The 22565-nt window shown below is 37.0% G+C and overlaps 1 protein-coding gene across 1 annotated transcript in view; it reads right to left on the minus strand.

Moving 5' to 3' along the window:
- Positions 1-9081: 9081 nt before the first annotated feature.
- The window catches only part of LOC101887660 (dermokine), a 72864-nt gene continuing 59380 nt past the window's right edge, over positions 9082-22565 (minus strand). Inside the window, exons 3-4 of the mRNA XM_059127496.1 lie at positions 10683-10864; positions 9082-10623 (exon numbers count right to left, since the gene is read on the minus strand). Of these exons, the coding sequence (XP_058983479.1) occupies positions 9254-10623; positions 10683-10864 (1552 nt within the window). The 3' untranslated portion in view covers positions 9082-9253. The remainder of the gene's footprint in view (positions 10624-10682; positions 10865-22565) is intronic.

The raw sequence follows: 22565 nt of genomic DNA on the forward strand, positions 1-22565 counted from the left end.
GGTACATATTTATATTAAACATCTTAAGATCAATGTCATATTCAATTTGCACACATACGAGACTAAAAAAGGAAAGACTGATATTTTAAGAGCCATAGGAAAGTTTTTACAGAAAAAAATTAAAAAAAAACATAAAATTCTGAAAAATTCAGGAAATCTCTATTTGAATTGATAATATGGTTCATATCATTTAATATTTATAGATTATTTCACGCAAATGTTGACCACCACTGCATCACGACTCCATACGCTTAGTCCAATTTAGGCATAAGTTTTAACTTATCGAATTAAAAACAAAAAAATACGCAAAAAGTAATGTATTTGCATAAACAATTATTTGCAATAAGATCATCAAATATCAGTTCTTAATTTCTCTGAAACATCAACCAAACTGTATTTAAACCCTTGAAAAACTCAATCTTATGTTTAATGGATTTTTATGAAACTCCAAGTAAAAACAAGTAAGTAAAGGCTATAGACGTGCGGGGCCGACCATGTGATACCCTACACCACTACAATAAGGTAGAAATCCCCTTATATCCAAATCCATTTTGGAAGATTTCGCTTTTGAAATCATGTCATAAAGTACTGCCCAGATATTACCCTTTTCGACATAGTTAAAAATATTCGCGGTTTAGTGGTGAAAAATATTCTGTTTTTTGCGATCATCTCCAAAAGCAATAGGCTTTTATTCTGACCCTAACCCGATCACCATTCTTAATTTCGTGAGGATCGGGCCATAATTGCGACCTGTAGCGTGATTACAAATTAACATGGACAGACTGACGGACGGATGGACATACATAGCTAGATCGACTCAGGTCGGCGAAATAAGATCTTCCTAAATGAGACAAAAAATGGAACTTAGTTAGTTCAGGCATGTTTGTCATCTTATGAGCTGCATTATCTATTAAAACATTAAATGCCCAAAACGTAATTTAACACATTTAGTAGCCTTCAGTCTTTTTTAATTGAGTCATCCCCAGAAACAGTGCATTTCAAATTTCAGAGTTTTTAAGTCATCTACTATTTGATACTCTTACGAACACTTAGCATTTATTGGACATTAATTTGAATATCCACAATGCTAGACTAATCTCACTCCAACTGTTACCACATTTCCAAACTTAAGCTGACTCGTCTGATCGTAGATATGCCCTCTCTTCTCCAATAGGAAAAAAAATAATATCACATTTCCTCCAATGTTATCATGTATGCATTACACATGCATATTAATTTTCCAACAAAAAAATTTCGTGTAGTTCTTTAAACATTGAAAAATATAAATGGTAATGGGTACTGTACTCTCACGTTTGTGTCTTAAGTCTTTTGTTTTGAGATATGTTTTTCAACCTACTTATCTAAATTCATCAATTAGTTTCTGAATGTTCATCTTAGATAAATGATCTAGGTATTTCTACTGTACACAATAACATTTTTCCACACAATTGTAGCATACTTTCAGGCATCGAATATAAACCACACACACACTATGATGATTTTTGAATCACACTCTTCGGTGATTTTGCTTTATTCAACTTATTCCAACATGCTAACTTATAAAACTAAAATCAATAAAAATACATTTAAAGCGAGATAAATACATTTGCAAACTATTACAGCGTCTTTTATGAAAATAATTATTTGGGTTCTCCTCCCTTCCCACCGCCACCTCTCTGCGGCTTACCACTTTGAGTAGCGTCTGAATTTACGCAATGAACGTTTACCCGAAGTACGTTCGTCAGTTGCTCGACTGGGACGCACGGAACGTTTACCCAAATTACGTTCATCCAGCGAATTGGAGCTGATGCTAGAACTTGGCAGTATGCGATAATTGAAGGCATCTAAACTATTGGGGCGGAAGTATGAGCGTCCACTTGTGCGGCTTGAGGAGGTGGTGACGGCACTGCTGCCGGCGCCTGTGGTGGGTGTTTGTGAATTACGTCCCAGGATAACAAAACCCGTATCATCGCCAGCCTTATAGGTGACATCATGGAAGCCAGCCTCATCAAAGTAGGAATAGGTGCCAATTACATTACCCGACTGATCGGCAGTTTCGGAACGTGAAGACTGATCGGCATTGTATTTAAAGCTATAGGGTTGTTTGGGCAACGTCGATTGTGATGTTAGAGAAGCCAAGTTATTGATGTCCTGTACCTCACTGCGGCTGACAGCCTGTAGAAGATTGGATTGAGGTGGCCGTATGGTGGTGGTGCCAAATGGTCCCGAGGGATGTTGAATCTGTCCTAAATCGGAGAAGGACAAATGCATGGGTTGGCTTTGCATTGTCTGTAGAGCATCTTGAACGAACTTCAGAGTTTTATCTGTACCTACGCTGTAAGAGGACACCTTGGGCGAGGAGCCCAACTGCTGGGTGTGGGTAAGACGATAATTGCTGGGTGCCGATTCGGAGAGAGCTGTAGTTCTAATTTCACGGGAATTCAATGAATTATCCTGCAATCCTAATTTAAGATCCCCAAAATTACCACCCAACAGCTTTTCGGCGGGAATAATTTCAGGTTGGAAACCATGCACACCAGCTCGATATTTGACCATAAATGGAACTCCCTTCTCGTAGTACATATAATGGCCGGTCACTTCGTTTGATTGGTCGGCCCGCTGGGCTCCTTGCATGCCAGTGTCCGTATTGAAGGCATACTCATAGCCACCGTTTTGATTGAGATAATAATAGGTACTGGCCTGTGGAGGTTTCTCTAATCCTTGACTCCAACAGCTGGGCGTGATGATGAGAAATACCAGCAGTTTCGAAAGTGTGGCAATGTTACAGCTATACATGATGATGTTCTTTGTTATATTTCCTTTAGCCGACTGGAATGTTTGATTGATTCTTGCTGGGCAAATGCGTTGTGATGCACTTGTTGTTCTGTCGTTGACTATTTAAATGATCACCCACTGACTTGGCTTTTATATTGCAATCCACTGATCAGCATCGATGTAAACCGCAAAAATTGGTTTAATTGTTTCAGCCACTGTTGTTGTTGTTTGATTGTAGCTATGGATGTAGCTCGGCAAAGGGAAAACCCTCCGCCATTATTGCCGTTAGGTTGATCGTCACACACTTCACCAAAGATGCATTAGCCTGCTTGTAATCTGCGTGTGAGTTCAGTTATTTGAGATGATCGGTGGGTGTGTGTCGGTGAGTAAATGGAGTCAGCTTTGGCAATAGTTTACAAAATTAATAAGGTTATTGGTTTACTAAACTATTTTGTAAGAACAAATGGAATGGCGTGAAAAGCGAATTTAGCACATTCATTTGCCGTTTAGAGTTCTGTTTTCTTTTGGAGTAGACTCTTTGGGGGTATTGCACAGAAGATGAGTTTGTTTGACATATTATTTTGTGGTTATTTTGGATGTATCGGATTTTCCATAACACCGAATACAGTTCTATGAATTGTAGATCTACGTTTAATCTGCTAGTTTAAGTTTTCGTATCTTACGGATTAGTTAATAATTAGTTACTGTGCATAACAAGTGACTTGACGTTAGAGATTCATGGAGTTTTTATAAAATGACGCGTAGTTTGTGAAATATGAAGTTAGAGATTTTGTGAGTATGGAATAGAACAACCACTATTCCAAAAAATTTTTTATTCAAATTTTATATTTATACCCTACAACACTATGTGTTGGGGGAATTATAAGTTTGATTGGGCCAAAAATTATGTAACACCTCGAAATATTGGTTTCCCACATAGGAAAGTATATATGGATCTTCCTATCTCGCCGAGATGAGTCGATCTAGCTATGTATGTCCGTCCGTCCGTCAGTCCGTCTGTGCATGTTAATTTGTAATCAAGCTACAGGTCGCAATTATGAACCGATCTTCACGAAATTGAAAATGGAGGTGGGGTTATGGTCAGAATAGGTCGCACGATATTTAGGGGTTGAAATGGACCAAAAACAGAAAAAATTCCTGACTTTGCAGTTGCTCTATGATTACAATTATCAACCAATCGCCGCGAAAATGTACACGAGTTAGAGTTTAGGAGTGGGCCGAAACCTACCAATTTGGGCGGCCACCGGACAATAATTAGCGGGTAAAATATACCCTAACGTTTATGTAAGAAAATAGGAAAATTTCCACTAAACCGCGAATATTTTCAACCCCAGCCAAGCCAGTAATACATTAAAAGATCACTTTTGACATTACAGTGATGCTAATAGCCAAGAAATCGGGTATATAGCAAAATAGGTATCAAAAACCGCTGTGCCGATTTTCACAAATCCCATCAATTCGAAATGGTCTTTTGCCAAAAAGCAGAAAATCTAAGAAAATCGCGGAAAAATATACCAATAAAAAAGTGAATATTTTTTGACATATTTTTTATCGCATGCGATTTTTTCAATTTGACTTACAATTTTGAATTGTAAATTTTCTAAATGTTTACCTTCAACACTACGTTTTGAGGGTATTATATACATGTCGCAATTATCGTCCGATCCTCACGAAATTTGGCATGGAGGTAGGGTTAGGGTCAGAATTAAAGCCTATTGTTCTTAAGATGTACATTTAGAGGTGCAAATGGACTAAAAAAATTATTTTTTCCTATTTTGTAGTCGCTCTATGGGCCACAATTGAAACTAATCGACACGGAATTTCGCATCGGAAGAGAGTTAAGGGCAGGAAAGAAGATTAGCTTTTTGAATGACCATTGGATTATATTTAGCTGTAAAATGGACCACAACTTTTGCCAAATTCTCCGGGCCAAAAAACTAAGGCTAACCTCTGGGCGGGGCTCTTTGACATTATTTCAAAAACGAAATCTTCCAAAATGTATTTGGATATAAGAGGACTTCGAACATATTGCAGTGTTGTAGGGTATCACATGGTCGGCCCCGCTCGACTGTAGCCTTTGCTTACTTGTTTTTAAAATAAAACAAATGTAACATGTAAGTAAAGCATACCTTCACCTTCAGCATGAAATTCTAAGTTGATTTAACGATGTTCGTCTGTCTGTTGAAATCACGATACAGCTCACATTATTTGACGTAAAGCTTCAAAATTTGCACAACAATTTTTCTTGTGGCTATGATGATTGGTTTCGGAAATTAGATATATCAATCATAGTTTTGGTGCAGCCCCCATATAACGGCACCTTCCGATATTCAGTATTTTGATAATTTTTGCCAAATTTTTCAACGGATTTATCTAAAAATTAGTATTTGTAGTTCAGAATGGGTTCTAGATCTGTGGGCAAAACATCAAATTTGGTATTTAAGAAGTTTTTGTAGATGACAATCTTTAAAGTATAAAATTGTCTATAAAGGTTCCCGTTTTGGTATGGCCAATATATATGTTTTTTATGTTTTTTTTTTTTTTTTGAAAAGTTAAACAGCTTTGTCCAGACGTTTTTATTGGTGTTTTTAGTTTAAAGTAGACTACGTTTGAATTCTGATGCTTTTATATAAAAATGTATCTTTACCCAATGGTGGAGAGTAACAAAGTTTAGTCCCGGCTGAAGTTAATGTTTCTTTACTTGTTAAAAAATATAACAAATATAAAATATGAGTAAACTATTTTAAAAATAAATTAGGAACTTGTCTGTACCCTACAACACTATGTGTTGGGGGTATTATAAGTTTGATTGGGCCAAAAATTATGTAACACCTCGAAATATTGGTTTCCCACATAGGAAAGTATATATGGATCTTCCTATCTCGCCGAGCTGAATCGATCTAGCTATGTATGTGCGTTCGTCCGTCTGTCCATGTTAATTTATAATCAATCTACAGGTCGCAATTGTGGCCCGAATCACATGAAATTTGTCATGGAGGTGGGGTTAGGGTCAGAATTGTCAAAAATTGTTTTTGATGATCGAAAAATATTTAAGGGTTGAAATGGACCAAAAAAAACTTGATTTTTCTGTTGATCTACAGGTCACAATTAGTTAGAGATAGAGTTTAGGTTTTAGACCTGTTTAAAATAGACCATAACTTTTATGTAAAAAATACGAAAACTTCCACTAAACCGAGAATATCACAAATGCACGACAATATCACTTCTGACCGTTATATTAATGCTCATATCCAAGATCTTGCATATAATGTAGTAAAATATATACAATCTCATATATCAAAGAAGGGGATGTTAGTTAGACCGCTGATAAGTCAAGAACCCCTGGACTGATTTTCACAAGTCTCTTGCCAGAAAAGAATAAAATGTATATGCATGTGAATATTTTTTATAAAGATCTTTCAATTTTTTTTTTTGTATTTTTTATGCTGTTTCATATCGAGATAACGAGAATCTTTGAAAAAATTATGCAAGGGTTGTTAATTGGTTTTTTTAACTGTCCTGAAGTACTCAAACAACTATATTTATAAATCTCACTATAACACCTACAACCAGTAAGAACAAAAGTACAAGGATATATAGCAAAGCTACCCTAACAAGTATTCGAAATTATGTAAAGTATATTATACCACCAATGATCGTTATTGAATTCGTACATCAGTTTTACAGCGGTGTGGGAAATATTTCCTAATCTGAATAGATTTTATACTATAAGAGGATTTATTTGAAGTACAAGTAATGGACCCGTTGTGGGAGGGGTACCAGCAGGAGTGGTCCGAACTATTATTTCCCATTATATAGACGTTGCGATTATTCAAAATTTTGGCCCTTTGTAAGGAATGTAATAGAAGGAGTAAACCGATATTACCCATTTTATTACCTTACCTAGTACTAAAAGAAATATTAAGATTTGCAAAGATGGAATGAAATTGGATGATCCTTTCTCGGTTTATGAATTAAATTGTTTTCTTTGAGTATTTTGAATTTTTGTGGGAGAGGTACCAGAAGGAACGAAAGGAGAGGTACCATTCGGAAGAAACTTGCAAAATTTCAAAAAAGAAAGAAAAAATCGTTGAAAAGTACTACTTAGATGAAAACCGTTATATGGGGGGCTATACGAAGACGTGGTGCTGGATAAGTAATTTTTTTGTCATAGGCTGCAGTAACGTTTCCTAACTTCAAATACGAAATTTTTAATAATTCCGGTGAATAATGTCGCTAATATCATCAAAATACCGAATAAAAGGAAGTACCGTTGTATGGGGGGCTATACAAAGACGTGGAGCTGCATAGACAATTTTCCGTTATATATTGCAGTATTAATTACGAATTTCAAATACGAAAATGCCATTGAAAATTGTGGCTAAAATCATCAATAAACCGATATAGAGTTTCAGGGGGTAAAATACTAACAAAGAACTCTATGTATATAATTTTCGACGATTCCATTAAAAATCAATAAAAAATACCGAATATCGAATATAAGCCCCCATACCCTCTATACTATGTATGGTAGAGGGTAAAAAAAACATGTCATCTCACTCAATGTTGGGAACTACATTTATCGGGAAAGGGGTTTCAAAAATGCAATTTTTTCCTGTCGATTTTTATGCCAACCGTAACTAAAAATGTATTTTGTCAAGTCTTTTTAAATTTTGGTTCTCTGATAGGTGTTAACATTTCAAACACGCTTGGAAGTTTGCCGGACGGAAATATGGGTTTATAGGAGGGAAGATCATATAAATGTTAAATTTACCCTGTTTGACTTTCTTTATCCCTTAAAACAAACTTGTCGTGTATGTAGATTTCTCCGTCCGTTAACAGATTTTATATACCCTACACCATAGTATGGAGGGTATATTAAGTTTGTCATTCCTTTTGTAACACATCAAAACATACATTTTAGACTCCACAAAGTATATATATTTTCTATGTCCATTTAGCGATGTCCCTCCGACTGTGGAAATCACTCTAGCTTCCGAACGAAATGAAATAGGTTGGTACAACTTTACTCAAATGTATACTATGTCTGCAGGACTTTTGATATGGAAAATGGGCTATGTAGGGCGTACCTCCCTATTTTCGGTATCACCGGAATTGTTTCAAATTTTGTATTTGAAATTCCTAATGGATACTACAGCCTATGACAGAAAATTGTCTGTGCAGGTCTACGTCTTCGTATAGACCCCATATAACGGTACCTCCCGATATTCGGCATTTTCATGATTTTAGCGACATTATTCACCGGAATTGTTAAAAATTTAGTATTTGAAGTTCGTAGTGGATACTACAGCCTATGACAGAAAATTGTTTGTGCAAGTCTACGTCTTCGTATAGACCCCATATAACGGTACCTCCCGATATTCGGTATTTTAATGATTTTAGCTACACTTTTCGTCGAATTTTCTTTCATGTTTCGCATTTGAATATTGTAATGGCTTATGACAAAAGTTGCCTATGGTGGTTCACGTCTTAGTATAGACCCTTATATGACGGCTGCATTCGGTATTTTAAAAGATTTTAACATATTTTTTAACGGAATTTATTTTACTGAAAATTGCCAAATTCCTTCCAAAGGGTGGAGAGTATTCAAAGATCGGCTTGGCCGAACTCACAGCTTTTTTGCTTGTTAATTCATCTTATGAAAATCTATTCATTCATACGTTTATGTAATGTTGCCAACTACACTTAATTTGAAAATTCCAAAAGCGTGGCATACTTTCAGGTGTATTGAAAAAAAAAATGGTTATCTCTTTGTTAAAGAATAGACTAATTCATATTTATATCAACAGATGTCACCCATTGTTTGTATGGCAATGTATTGTTTGATTCAATGAGAGTAGCATTGTTAAATCAATCAATGGCTTGCAAAATTAATTATTCCTTCTTTTATTCAAACATTAAATTTAGACATGTTCTTAATTGAAAACGTCTCAAATTTAAGATAGATTTCAAGGCTATACTACAATGTAACTGAAAGCTAGACGTAAAGTTCATTTGTCTAAAATAATGAGCCCAAATTTACCCAACATATCACTGCAGCCGCAATGACCCTGTTCATGGTGCCGTTAAATCGACAATTTGACAAACATCAAATTCATGGTCAAAAATAACATTAAAGAAGAATATAACTTCTCATAGCCAAAAATCGAACAAATACCGCATTTTCTCACAATTTACACAAATATAAAATTTCAAGAACAAAAGAACGGCAGTTATTCGTTTATTGTTGTTGTCGTTGTAACTTTATTAAAGAAGTATCATTGCCAATTGGGGGAAAAGAATACCAAAAAAAATTACATTTGTTCACTTAAATGTATGCATGTATGTGTGATTGTCTCAACTTATAAAACTAAAGCTAGCATTGATGCGCACACCATCTTCGCTTAACCTAACGGCATAAATAAGTATATTTATGTGTGTATGTATGTCTTAAAAACTAACTGCTATAGGGAGATCTGTCATAATGCTCATACGAGGCTGTCATATCGGCCAATTCATCCTGGCGCAAGGCTTCCGATGGCGAGGGCACCCGACGACCACCCAATGGTAATATGTCAATATTTTGAACATGGGCCCGAACACTCTGGCCCGGTGGCAAGCCAATATACCATTTTCCAACATTTTTAATGACAGTTGAATCACGATGATGCTCCACCCATTCACGATCTCTATCGATTTCCAAAATTTTACGATTGGCAGTGATGAGAGGTGGCAGGGCTGTGCCAATATCATCGTCGTTGGGGTTATAGTTATTGCGCGAGGAGGATCCTTTGGATGGAGGATTATATTCATAACCGTTGCTGCTTGTCGAAGAAATGCTTCCACCTCCTCCTCCTCCCACTCCACCTCTTCCACCACTAGCACCTCCACCATTTCTGGAGGGAGGGCGATTTCGGCGATTACTTTCTCTTGCCTCATTGTTCAGACTATTACGATTGCCGGGACCTCTATTTCCCGGTCTCGAGGGAATTTTAGGGGAATCTCGTTCTGACATTGGCTCTCGATCGAGTAGATCATCTTCACGTATATTTGTGTTTCCACGATTTCTTGTGCCTCCCCTACCACGATTGATGGTACCCATACGATCTGTTTTGGTTTTCGGATTTGAGCGATCATTTTTAACACTATCCTCATCAAAATCGCCATCATCTCCAAGGCTTATTTCATTGTCGTCATTATCCGCATCCGAGGAAGAGGTTGTAATTGGGCGGCTATCCGACGAGACATATTCCATTTCACTATCGTCATCTCCACCTCCGCCTCCTCCTCCGCCCCTGACACGGTTATTTCCACCTCTTACACGACCACCACCAGATCCCGAACTACCACCACTGCCGCCTCCTCCTCCACCACCTCCCCCAGCCCCAGTACCAAAATCATTGGCCAACCTGAAACTTGTGTCGCTTAGACGAAAATCTGATACAGAAGGATTGATATGTGAGGTGGGTCCAATGCGATTCTTCACCACCCTATAACCAATTCCCGCTCCGGCAATATATTCCACAGTTCTTTGAATACCCTTGTCATCGAGAAAGGAATAGGTGCCTCTAACCACTCCATCTGGTGTCCTACTTTCGGCACGTCTATGATCTGGGCCGGCAGCAATTAACTTATATGTTCCATCAGGACCCCTTTGTACGGACATTTTCCCTCTCGTTCCGGGTGGTGCCTTGTACAAAGGACTTGTGTAACCAACACTGGCTGGATTGTCTGGCACAGCATTGGACACCTCAAAACCTGTTCCCGCACCAGCAGCATAACGGACACTGTGACGTTCTCCCTCATCATCAAGAAATGAATAGAGTCCTGCCAAAAAAAGGACAACACATTAGATTAGGATAAGTTTTTAAGATTCTCTCTCTTACCTCTCACTCGTCCCGTGGCATCATTGTCTTCAGAGCGCGATTGATCCGGTGTTCGAAAACTGAAGCTGTACGAGGGATCATCAAATGGATCGGCTAAAGGATCATCTGGAGAACCAATAGGACCGGGAGGATATTGTGCCAAACCCATTTTGCGATGTATCTGTGGCCCATTCACTCGAAATCTGGAAATAACAAATCATTTTTAAAATAAATTAATTTCAATATTTCAGATCAGAGTATAAACCTATTGTTGGGGGAGATGATCAAAACATGTTCAGGGACTGAAGCGTGATGGTGTTATTTCTTTATATTTCGTTAGATCACTCCAACATTTAAATGTGAATAAATATTTTGTTTCTCGTACCGTGATGCTGGTAGCGTAGCCCGACGTCAAGGAAGAGGACAGAAGAAAACAGCAACAATAGCAGAAATGGTTCGAAAAGTAAAGAAGCCACTTGATCGAAGCCCGCGTCGCAGTGGCCGAAAAATGGCTCGTGAGCTGGACATATCGCAATATTCCATTCGGCAAATATTCAAAAATGAGCTCGGGGTAAATCCATTGAAATTCCAAAAGTGTAAGAAGTGCAAGAAAGAGCTAAAGTTGCTTTGCTTGGCGGAAGTGCTGTGCCGAATTTGGTTTTCCCCGATGAGAAAACATTCGTTGTCCAGCAGTTTGTAAACAAACACAGTGGCCACCAAAATCACCGGATACCAATCCGTTGGACTATTGTGGCTAGAGTTGTTTTGGAAAGCAAGGTTGGTACTAAAAAAAAACCAAAGAATGGACCAAAATACCGCAGGGCAGCATGTGACGGTTTCATTGTCCGTTTTAAGGCTATAATTCGTGCCAAAGGTGACCAATTCGAACAAATATTAACTTAGCCTAAAATTTGATGCTATTTCCGAATTTTTTTGCTTTCATTCAATAATATGAAAAATGAAAATAAAAAAATATGTAAAAATTATGGCGTTTGACTTTGTTGCAGTTTTTTGTTTTATCTCACCCAGTGCAGATAGCAATTATCATCCGATCCTCACGAAAATACATACAAAGGCGAACTTCTGGCTCTTTTATGCTGATTTTGTTGACGAATATAGCCAAATATCGTAGATAAGCAAATAATGGATATGAGTCTAGAGGGCCTCTTGCTTTTAGAGATGATCGCAAAATATTTTGGGGTTCAAATGAACCAAAAAAAAGGGTAATAAGGGTAATATCTGGGCAATGTGACATAATTTCAAAAGCGAAATCTTCCAAAATGGATTTAGACATGGGCAGGCTTCTAACATATTGCAGTGTTGTAGGGTATCACATGGTCGAGTATAGCCTTTGCCTACTTTTTATAACCTCCACCATAGTATGGAGGGAATATTAAGTTTGTCATTCCGTTTGTAACACCTCGAAGTATACATTTTAGACCCTACAAAGTGTATATATTCTTGATCAGCACAAAATTCTATGTCGATTTAGTAGTGTCCGTCCGTCTGTCCGTCTATCCGTCTGTGGAAATAACTATAGCTTCCGAACGAATTGAAGTAGAGTGATGAAATTTTTTTCAAATGTATATTATGTCTGCAGGACTTTTGGTATTGAGAATGGGTCATGTAGGTTCACGTCTTCGTATAGCCCCCAAATAGGTACCTCCCGATATTCGGTAGTTTGATGATTTTAGCGACATTTTTTACCGGAATTGTTTCAAAATTGGTATTTGAAGTTCGTAATGGATGCTACAGCCAAAGACAAAAAATGGGCCATGTAGGTTCATGTCTTCGTATAGCCCCCATATAGGTACCTCCCGATATTCGGTATTTTGATGATTTAAGCGACATTATTCACCGGAATTGTTTCTAATTTAGTATTTGAAGTTCGTAATGGATACTACAGCCTAAGATAGAAAATTGTCTCTTCAGATCCACGTCTTCGTATGGCCCCCGTATAACGGTACCTCCCGATATTCGGTATTTTCATGATTTTAGCGACACAATTTATCAGAATTCTTTCAAATTTGGTATTTGATGTTCGTAATGGATACTTCAGCCTAAGACAGATAATTTTCTGTGCAGGTCTACGACTTCGTATGGCCCCCGTATAACGGTAACTCCCGATATTCGGTATTTTGATGATTTTAGCGACATTATTCACCGGAATTGTTTCAAATTTGGTATTTGAAGTTCCTAATAGATACTACGGGCTAAGACAGAAAATGGACCATGTTGGTCAACGTCTTCGTATAGCCCCCATGTAACGGTACCTCCCGATATTCGGTATTTTGATGATTTTAGCGACATTATTTACCGGAATTATTTCAAATTTGCTATTTGAAGTTCGAAATGGATACTGCAGCCTATGCCACAAAATTGTCTGTGCAGGTACACGTTTTATAACCCCCATGGTACCTCCCTGTATTCAGTATTTTGATGATTTTAGATATAATATTGTATTGTAATAGCTTATGACAAAAGTTGCCTATGCAGGTCCACGTCGTCGTACAGACCCTAATATACGGCTACATAAGGTATTTTTAAGATTTTAACAGAATTTTAAACGGATTTTATTGTTTTTGTTCGTAATGTTCGCTTTTTTACTTGTTTTTTTTTTAAGTTTTGTGAGAGAGGTATCAGAAGAAGTGGACCTATATTGCCCATCTCCGAACTCGATCTAAGTTTAATAGTAATATTACGATGCACCAAATTTGGACCAAATCGGCTAGACAGACAGACGGACGTACCGACATCGCTAGATCGACTCCAAATGTCCTGAAACGGATTTGGTCCAAAGAGACCTAGGGTCTAAAATCGTTATTTCGATGAGGGTATAAAAACGGGTTCAAAAGGAAAACGAGGGTTAACAGACAGGCTGATGTAGAGAAAAGGTAATGTATATTATAAATGGGGGTATATGGACATTAGAACCTTTTTGGAACAAAGTCGTCTTATTGTACCCCCATCACATTGTGGTGTAGGCTTCAATATTGAAAAGCCTAATAACTATTTTTGCAATCTACTCTTTTGAAATTTTTCATTTGATTATATTTGAAATAAATTTAATGTTTACACATTTAAATTGGCCAAAATTGATTTGATCCGATGATATACATTTCATTATTCGCATTTTGGCGTTTTATCTGTCTCTCTGTCTGATTGTTGTATAGTTTTGGGAATAGCCAAGATTAGGTTTAATTAAAACACCACTCATGTTAATGACCCTGCTACTGTCCGCTGAAGTCTGGCAAGTTGACGATCGATCTGTCGTTCGTTCGTTCGCCCAAAGAAAGATGTGGCAAAACAAAAGCGTGATAATAATTATGGCAAAGAGGAAGATACATAAATAAATATACATGAACATAAATTTTACATTGAAACATTAGCCCGCCAGGTCAAATTAAAATTTGGTTTGAAACAAAAAAAAAAAGCAAAAACAACAACAACAACAACAACAACAAAACTCAAAACTAAGCGACAACTTCCGTTAATATATATACATATGTATTTTATCGAGATGTTGAGTTCTTAACAAATCGATTCGCAACAATTTTGAATTTTTGAGTATAAATATGAAAATCGTTAATGGCAGAAGGTATCACAACTTCTTCAGCTGTTCTCCGGTTAGGAACTAAATCTCAAAAAAACTAAAAGCAAAAATGGTAAGATTTGACAAAAAAGAGAAGAAAATGGACAATGGATTTGAACAAATGTATCTTTCTGCCTCTTCCCTAGAAATTCTTTATTTTGTCCTTGGCTTTGGTGGCCGGAGTTATGGCTGATGTTTCCGAATTGGGTTATGACTACAATGCCCCTGCTGCTAGTGGTGGTAGCTTTGCTTCCGGTGGTAGCTTCGCTTCCGGTGGCAGCTTTGCCTCTGGTGGTGCCAGCTTTGGTGGTGCTGTAGGAGGTGGCAGCTTCGCTGCTAGCGCACCTGCCAACAGTTACATTCCCCCAGCTGCTCCTGCCCCAGCTCCAGTCCAACATTATTCTCCCCCAGCTGCTCCAGTCAACACCTACATTCCCCCAGCTGCTTCTGCCCCTGCTCCAGTCCAAACCTATGCTCCTCCCGCTGCCCCTGCCCCAGCTCCAGTCCAAAACTATGCTCCCCCAGCTGCCCCAGCCAACACTTACATTCCTCCCTCTTCCGGTGCTAGCTTTGGTGGTGCTTCTGCTGGTGCTTTCGGTGGTGCTTCTGCTGGTTCCTTCGGTGGTGCCTCTGCTGGTTCCTTCGGTGGTGCTTCTTCCGGTTCATTCGGTGGTGCTTCTGCTGGTGCTGATTTCGGCAATGATGGTTACCGTTACAAGACTGTCCGTCGTCGTGTCTTCCGTCAACGTGTCTAAATCATGTAACGATTTGTTAAATTTTTTTATTGTTTCGTTTCCAAAGACATGTTTGAAAGTATTTTAATAAAACAAAATTTTTAAAAAATAATTATTTGATCCTGTTTTATTTTTTACTTGTTCCTGGTGACCAAGAAAATGCAATGCTTTGATGAATTGTCTACATGTTCTACCATGGGTTTTCAATAACTTTGAAAATCTACTGGAGTTAAAAAATAGCAACTTCTATGATTCACCAATTATCATTAAACTCAATCTTGAGATATAATTCTCATTCACTTAGTGGTATACCTTCAATTTAATATATTTGGCAGCTACATAGCAAAATACTGCCGATTCGTTCAACACAAAATCCAGCAGATTATAAAAAATTCCAAGACACTTGTCTGACAGCTGTTAAAATTATTCCAAGAGCATTTGGTGAGAAATTTCCAGAAAATAGTTATAATTTCCATAAATAGTTAATAGGGTCGCCATAACAGCCGATGGTCGCTCTCCGCTGTATTAATCGACCGTGGCATCAGAATAAATGCCGAATATTAACGCGAAAATATTCTGGAGGGCACGCAAACATTTTGGCCGCAGAACATGGACATTCCAACAGTACTCAACACGCGCCACCCAAGAATGGTTACAAAATGAGGTTCCACGCGTCATTGCCAGCGCACAATGACCACCAAAATCTCCGTTGGACTATTGTGTCTGGAGTATTTTGGAAAGCAAGGTTGGCACTAAAAAATACCAAAGTGTCGATCACCTTAAGCAAGCGCTTCGCCGGGAATGGACAAAATACCGCAGAGTAACATTCGGGCAGCGTGTGACGGTTTCATTGGCCGTCTGAAGGCCATAATTGGTGCCAAAAGTGATCAATTTGAACAAATCTAAACTTATTCTAAAATTTGATGCTATTTCCGACATTTTTTGCTTTTATTCAATAAAATTAAAAAAAGTAATAATTATGGTGTATGGTTTTCTTGCAGATTTTTTTATTTCACCCTGTATAGGGTTGTTGGTATTGGGTGAGAAAAGCAAAACACCTAAATACTAATTTTCAGTCAAATCGATTGGAAAATATGTCCAAGACCCTTGATAATTCGTTTTCATTTTGTAATGTCAAATTTTGAGTAAAATTAAATGGAAAACATTATCAAAACATAAAAGTAGTGGATATCGAGTCTTATGAGCTTTATAGATATTGAAAATTTTGACCCTTTTTGGGGGAGGTACCAGAAGGAATGAGCCGATTTCTACCATCTTCACATCAGACCTTGTCTTAATAAAAATATTGTGATGTGTGCAATTTGAAGACAATCGGTCAAAATTCAAAGTTTTTACCCTTTGTTGGGGAGGTAATTGATGGAGTGGACCGATATTGTCCATTTTCGCACCTCACCTAGAACTGATGGAAATATTTGCAATCATGGAGAAAAATCGGATTACTCTTTTCTCTTTCTGTGCAGAATATATATTATTTGAAAAATTCGACCTTTTGAGGGGGAGGTACCAGAAGAAGTGGACTAATATTACACATCTGCAAACTCGATCTATGTTTGGAAATAATGTTACGATGTAACACTATTTGGACCAAATCGGATACTCCCTTCGAGAGTTATCGTGTGCACTAGCCAGCAAGACATCAGAGAGATAGACGTACGAACGGATTTGGTCCAAAGAGACCTAGGGTCTAAAACCGTTATTTCGACTAGGCACGTTTTGGCCATATCAAATGATATATACGATCTGTAGCCATATGGCTGAGGGTATAAGAAGTAAAAAGCAACTAAGTTCGGCCCGGGCCTCCGCTATTTTAAAGGAACTTGAAAATTTTAAAAAAAAATTTTATCGAAAAATACCGCTAAAATGAAAATCAACAATTTTCCGTCACAGGTTGTAGTACTCATTACGAGCTTGAAATACTATGAAACAATTCCGGTGAAAATGCATCTAAAATTATCAAAATACCGAAAATTGGGAGGAATCGTTAGACAATTCTCTTCCGAGAGTAAAGCATTCACAAAGAACTCCTTGTGTAGAATTTCAGATAATTCCATTGAAAAATGTGGCTTATCAGGGGGATACAGTTATATAGAGGCTATATGATATCGTGGATCATCTTCGAACTTTAACTGCCTGCAGACAAAAGACTGATCTGTGCAAAATTTTCGCTTCCTATCTTAATTCGTTGTGACTCTAAGGTGATTACAACAGACGGGCGGACATGGGTAAATCGTCTAAGAATTTTACGCTGATCAAAAATATATATTCTTTGTTAGGTCTTAAATTATTCTTTGGATGAGTTACAAACGGAATGACGAACTTAATATACCCTCCATACTATGTATGGTGGAGGGCATAAAAATGAACTTAGCTCCAAAATGTCAATCTGTCACAAACCATTGGGCTGGAACAAAACATTAAATTTCCTCTCCGCATAACGAAGCTTATAATTAATAATCCAAGGCCCAAACATAAATTTCTTGATTTTGGCAATGATATGAATTTATGATCTTGTGTTGATATATTGTGTACAAATGTGGATTTAATTGCGTTTCCGAGAGTAATATCAAAATTTGACATCAAATTTTCAAACTTCCTACAAAAAATCTTTGAAATATTTTTTTTCGAAATATATAGACTTGGACTGCACCAATCCAATGAAAAAACTGCAACCAACTTCAGACTGCTGTCATTTCTAAGCCACTCGTCCGATAGCTGTTAAAATTATTCCAGTGACAACTCATTATATTGTTTACAAGCATACAAAAGCATTTTGGTGAGAATTTTCGAGAAAAAAAGTTATTCGTAATGGAATTCAAGGGTGATAGTGTGATTTATTTATATTTGGCTGGAAAATCACAAGTGGCTATCGTTAGAGCACTCCAGCATTTAGATGTGAATAAATCTTTTGGGTCTCATACCATAGCCAGGCGTCAAGGAAGTGGACGGAAGAAAACAGCAACATCAGCAGAAATGGTTCGAAAAGTAAATGAAGCGACTTGATCGAAACCCGCGTTGCAGTGGCCGAAAAATGGCTCGTGAGCTGAGCATATCGTAATATTCCATTCGGCAAATATTGAAAAATGAGCAATTACTTTCCAAATTCCAAAAAGTGCAAGAACTTACACCGCTACAGAAAGAAAATAGACTCAAAAGAGCCAAAATGTTGCTTCGCTTGGCCAAAAGTGGTGAACTGCCGAATTTGGTTTGGTGGTCTCCGATGAGAAAACATTGGTTGTCCAGCAGTTTGTAAACAAACAAAATGATCGTGTTTACTTGCCAAAGAGGTCAGCTGAAAATGTGCACCTTCGGTTGGCCACCATAACTTAAGGGCCGGCCATTGTGATGGTGTAGTGCCGAATATTATCGCGAATACATTCTGGAGGGTGTATTAAAGCCTTGGGCACGCAAACATTTTGACCGCAGACCTTGGTCATTCCAACAGGACTCAACACCATCGCACTCAGCACGCTCCACCCAAGAATGGTTACAAAATGAGGTTCCTCGCTTCATTTCCAGCGCACAATGGCCACCAAAATCTCCGGATACCAATCCTTTGGAGCAAGGTTGGCACTAAAAAATACCAAAGTGTCATTGGCCATTTGAAGGCCATAATGCGTGCCAAAGGTGACCATTTCGAACAAATCTAAACTTATTCTAAAATTTGATGCTATTTCCGAAATTTTTTGCTTTCATTCAAAAAAAAATGTAAAAATTATGGCGTTTGACCTTGTTGCAGTTTTTTTTTATCTCACCCTGTATACAATCAATACTATATATTATCCATACTATTATGAACTTAGCTCCAAAATTTCGATGTGTTACAAACTATTGAGCTGGAACAAAACTTTAAGTTTCCTCTTCGCATGACGAAGCTCATAATTGGCACTAATGTGAATTTATGATTTTGTGTTGATATATGTTACAAATTTTATGGCGTTTCCGACAGTGATAGTAAAATGTGGCATCAATTTTTCAAACTTCCTAGAAAAAATCTTTGCAATTTTTTTCGAAATACATAGACTATAACAGCACCCATCATTTAATCATTAAATTATTTCATTTTCATCTCCACTTTTTAATCCTGAATTAAAACTTAGTGTATGTTCTGTTTGGACTCAAAAGCCCACGCTTAACTATTGCCTTTAACTGCATTTTTGTGTTATTGTTAAGTGAAATCTGTTTCTACGTCAATGTTCTTCTATTTTATTGAAATTTATATATTTAAAATAGAATAACAAATCTAGCAATATATAACATGTTTAGAGTAAATACTAATAATTTCCCACCGCATTAACACCCTTAAATAATTTCACAATTAAAATGAAATAAAAAAGCTCTTTCCGGACCTATCTCTACAACTACTTCCTCCAGACTTATAATCGATTTTTTTTCAATATGTTATTAATGTTATTGAATGAATTTAGTATTTAAATAAATTACTTCATCCAGAAATACTTGAATACCCCGAAAACAATGCCTAGGAATTTAATGGTTGTCAAGAATACAATGCTGATGCCCACCATTGTCATCGTTGGCAACAAATATTTAATGAATTCAATTATCATCATAGTTTTATTGCCCTGGTTAAACTGCTTTATATGCTAATGTCATTTTGATAGTCAGAAGTTCCCAAATTGTTTGAGTTATGTAGCTCAAAACAAATTTATGCTGCGATCGAATGAAACAACTTTTAAATTTTATACATATTAAAAGCGAATTAGCATGGACTTAATAAAATGTTGATGTGAAGTTACTGAGTCAGAAAAATAATTGAAAAGGGTTTGCAATTGTTACGGCATTGAGAGTCATTGATGGAACAGGACAGTTGTACCAAAGGGTTTTTGAAAATTCGAACTTTAAGGTTAAGAAAAGTTCTTAAATTGTACAAAACTTTTCAAATGGTACAATTTGGTATTATGTGGTTTTGTAAATGTGTGCTAATTGTACGAACTGTACTAAATGGTACTAAATTTGTAACTGTTTGGTTTACGGTGAACAAATGAAGCTGAAATTTTGAAACTTTGTATTGGGATCCCTAGTCGTAGAAATGCGTACTACCAAAGACATAAAATGGTAAAGACTAGACAAAATGCATTTTGAGCAAATGGTTTGTGTCTATACTATCCAGATAACAGCTCATGACAGGACCATGTTAATATAAAAAACCCATTTATAGAAATATAAGACAAACAAAATTTTGAAAAATCCAAAAATTGGGTTTCGAAATTTTACTCCATAGACTTTCCCAGTTAATTGCATATTGCCTAAGCGGTTTTAATCGCTTAACATTGCTAACTATGTTGTTACGATATCATAACAACAGAGGTATTTTCACAGGGCTGCCATATCTTGACTCTGTCTTGTCCCATCTTTACACTTTTATGTCTTTGGTACTAGAAGTGTACGAAAAGTACAAAATAGTACTATATTTGGTAGAATTTGATATTATTTGAACAGATAGAGCTTGTAATCAGAAATTTGATATTAGGGTCGCTTTTCGTGTAAGCTTGGACATATGGAGGTGGTTTCGTAAGTATGCACTATAATTGTACAGAAAGCACTGAATGGTACTATATTTGGTATTGGGTAAAGGATTAGAGATAATGTTCCGAAATTTGATATTTAGACTACTACACTACACTATATGTGTTTGAGATTTGGTAGAGGTTTGGAAATGCGTCCCATATTTCTACGAAAAATACTAAATGGTACTAAATTGAATATTAGCTGATAGAATTGAGCTGGAATGCTCAAATGTCGATATAGGTATCTGAAATTGAGATATGGAGGTGGTTTTAGAAATTGTAAAAAAGTACCTAATAGTATCAATTTTTGGTATTGGTAAAAGACAAAGAGTTGAGCACCTGCAATTTCATAAACATATAACTGTTGGTGTCTGAGGTTGAGAGAAGGAGCTAGACTTGAAGATGAAATCCTGAAATGTGATATTTGTTGGTATTTGAGATTGATACATGGAGATTGCTTTGAAAATGCGTACTATACAAAAAGAACTAAATGCTACTATACAGGGTGAGTTGAAAAAACTTCAACCAAATGAATGAACAAATCTTTTGTGTCTCGTACCATCGCTCGTTACCGTGATATTGGTAGCGTAGCCCGACTTCAAGGAAGTGGACGGAAGAAAACAGCAACATCAGCAGATATGGTTCGAAAAGTAAAGAAGCGCCTTGATCGAAACTCGCTTCGCAGTGGCCGAAAAATGGCTCGTTAGCTAAACATATCGCATATTCCATTCGGCAAATATTGAAAAATGGGTTCGGGGTAAAGCCATTGAAATTCCAAAAAGTGCAATAACTTACACCCCAACAGAAACAAAATAGACTCAAAAGAGCTAAAGAGTTGCTTCGCTAGGCCGAAAGTGATGAACTGCCGAATTTGGTTTGGTGGTCCCCGATGAGAAAACAAACCAAATGATGATGTTTACTTGCCAAAGAGATCAGCTCACAATGTGCACCAATGTGCACTCAAACGCCGGCCATGGTGATGGTGTGGGCCGCCATAACAGCCGATGGTCGCTCTCCGCTCATATTAATCGACCGTGGCAACAGAATAAATGCCAAATATTATTGCGAAAATATTCTGGAGGCTGTATTAAAGCCTTAGGCACGCAAACATTTTGGCCGCAGACCTTGGACATTCCAACAGAAGAACGTTACAAAACACAAGAATTGTTACAAAATGATGTTCATCGCCTCATTTCTAGCGCACAATGGCCACCAAAATCTCCGGAGTATTTGTCGATCACCTCAAGCAAGCGCTTCGCCGGAAATGGGCCAAAATATCGCAGAGCAACATTCGGACAGCGTGTGACGGTTTTATTTGGCCGTTTGAAGGCCATAATTTGTGCCATAGGTGACAAATTCGAACAAATCTAAACTTTTTCTAAAATTTGATGCTATTTCCGACATTTTTGCTTTCATTCAATAATATTTAAAAAACGAATGTAAAAATTATGGCTTTTGACTTTGTTGCATTTTTTTTTTTTATTTCACCCTGTACATCTCAATATTTCTACTAACACAAGATCTTTTTTGAAGATAAGATATATCGGTCTACTCCTTCTGGTACCTCCCTCAAAAGGGTCAAAAGTTTAAATATCTATGAAGCTCATAAAACGCGATATTAATATCCGATTCCATTTAGACGTTGCACATCTCAATATTTCTACCAACACAAGATCTGTTATAAAGATGGTAGAGATAGGATCATTTCTTCTGGTACCTCTCCCACAAAATGGTCAAAATGACTATAAAATCCGAAATTAGCATCCGGTTCCCTTATTATTTCATACATCCTGTCATAAAATTGGATATAAATGTTCAAATTTCTTGAAACTTGGACCACACCAATATTTTTATCTATTAAATGAAGTATGAAAATTGAATACTTCAGTCGACCATATCTGTCCATTTTTAAATTTTCTAAAATTGTCACAAATCTCATATAAATTGAAGGATAGTCCAAACATGGCACGTCATAATATTTATATCACATTTATTTAGGTCCGATACGAAATGGGCAATATCGGAACCTACT

Source organism: Musca domestica, unplaced genomic scaffold (assembly GCF_030504385.1).
Source record: "Musca domestica strain aabys unplaced genomic scaffold, Musca_domestica.polishedcontigs.V.1.1 45, whole genome shotgun sequence".
Lineage (NCBI taxonomy): Eukaryota > Metazoa > Arthropoda > Insecta > Diptera > Muscidae > Musca > Musca domestica.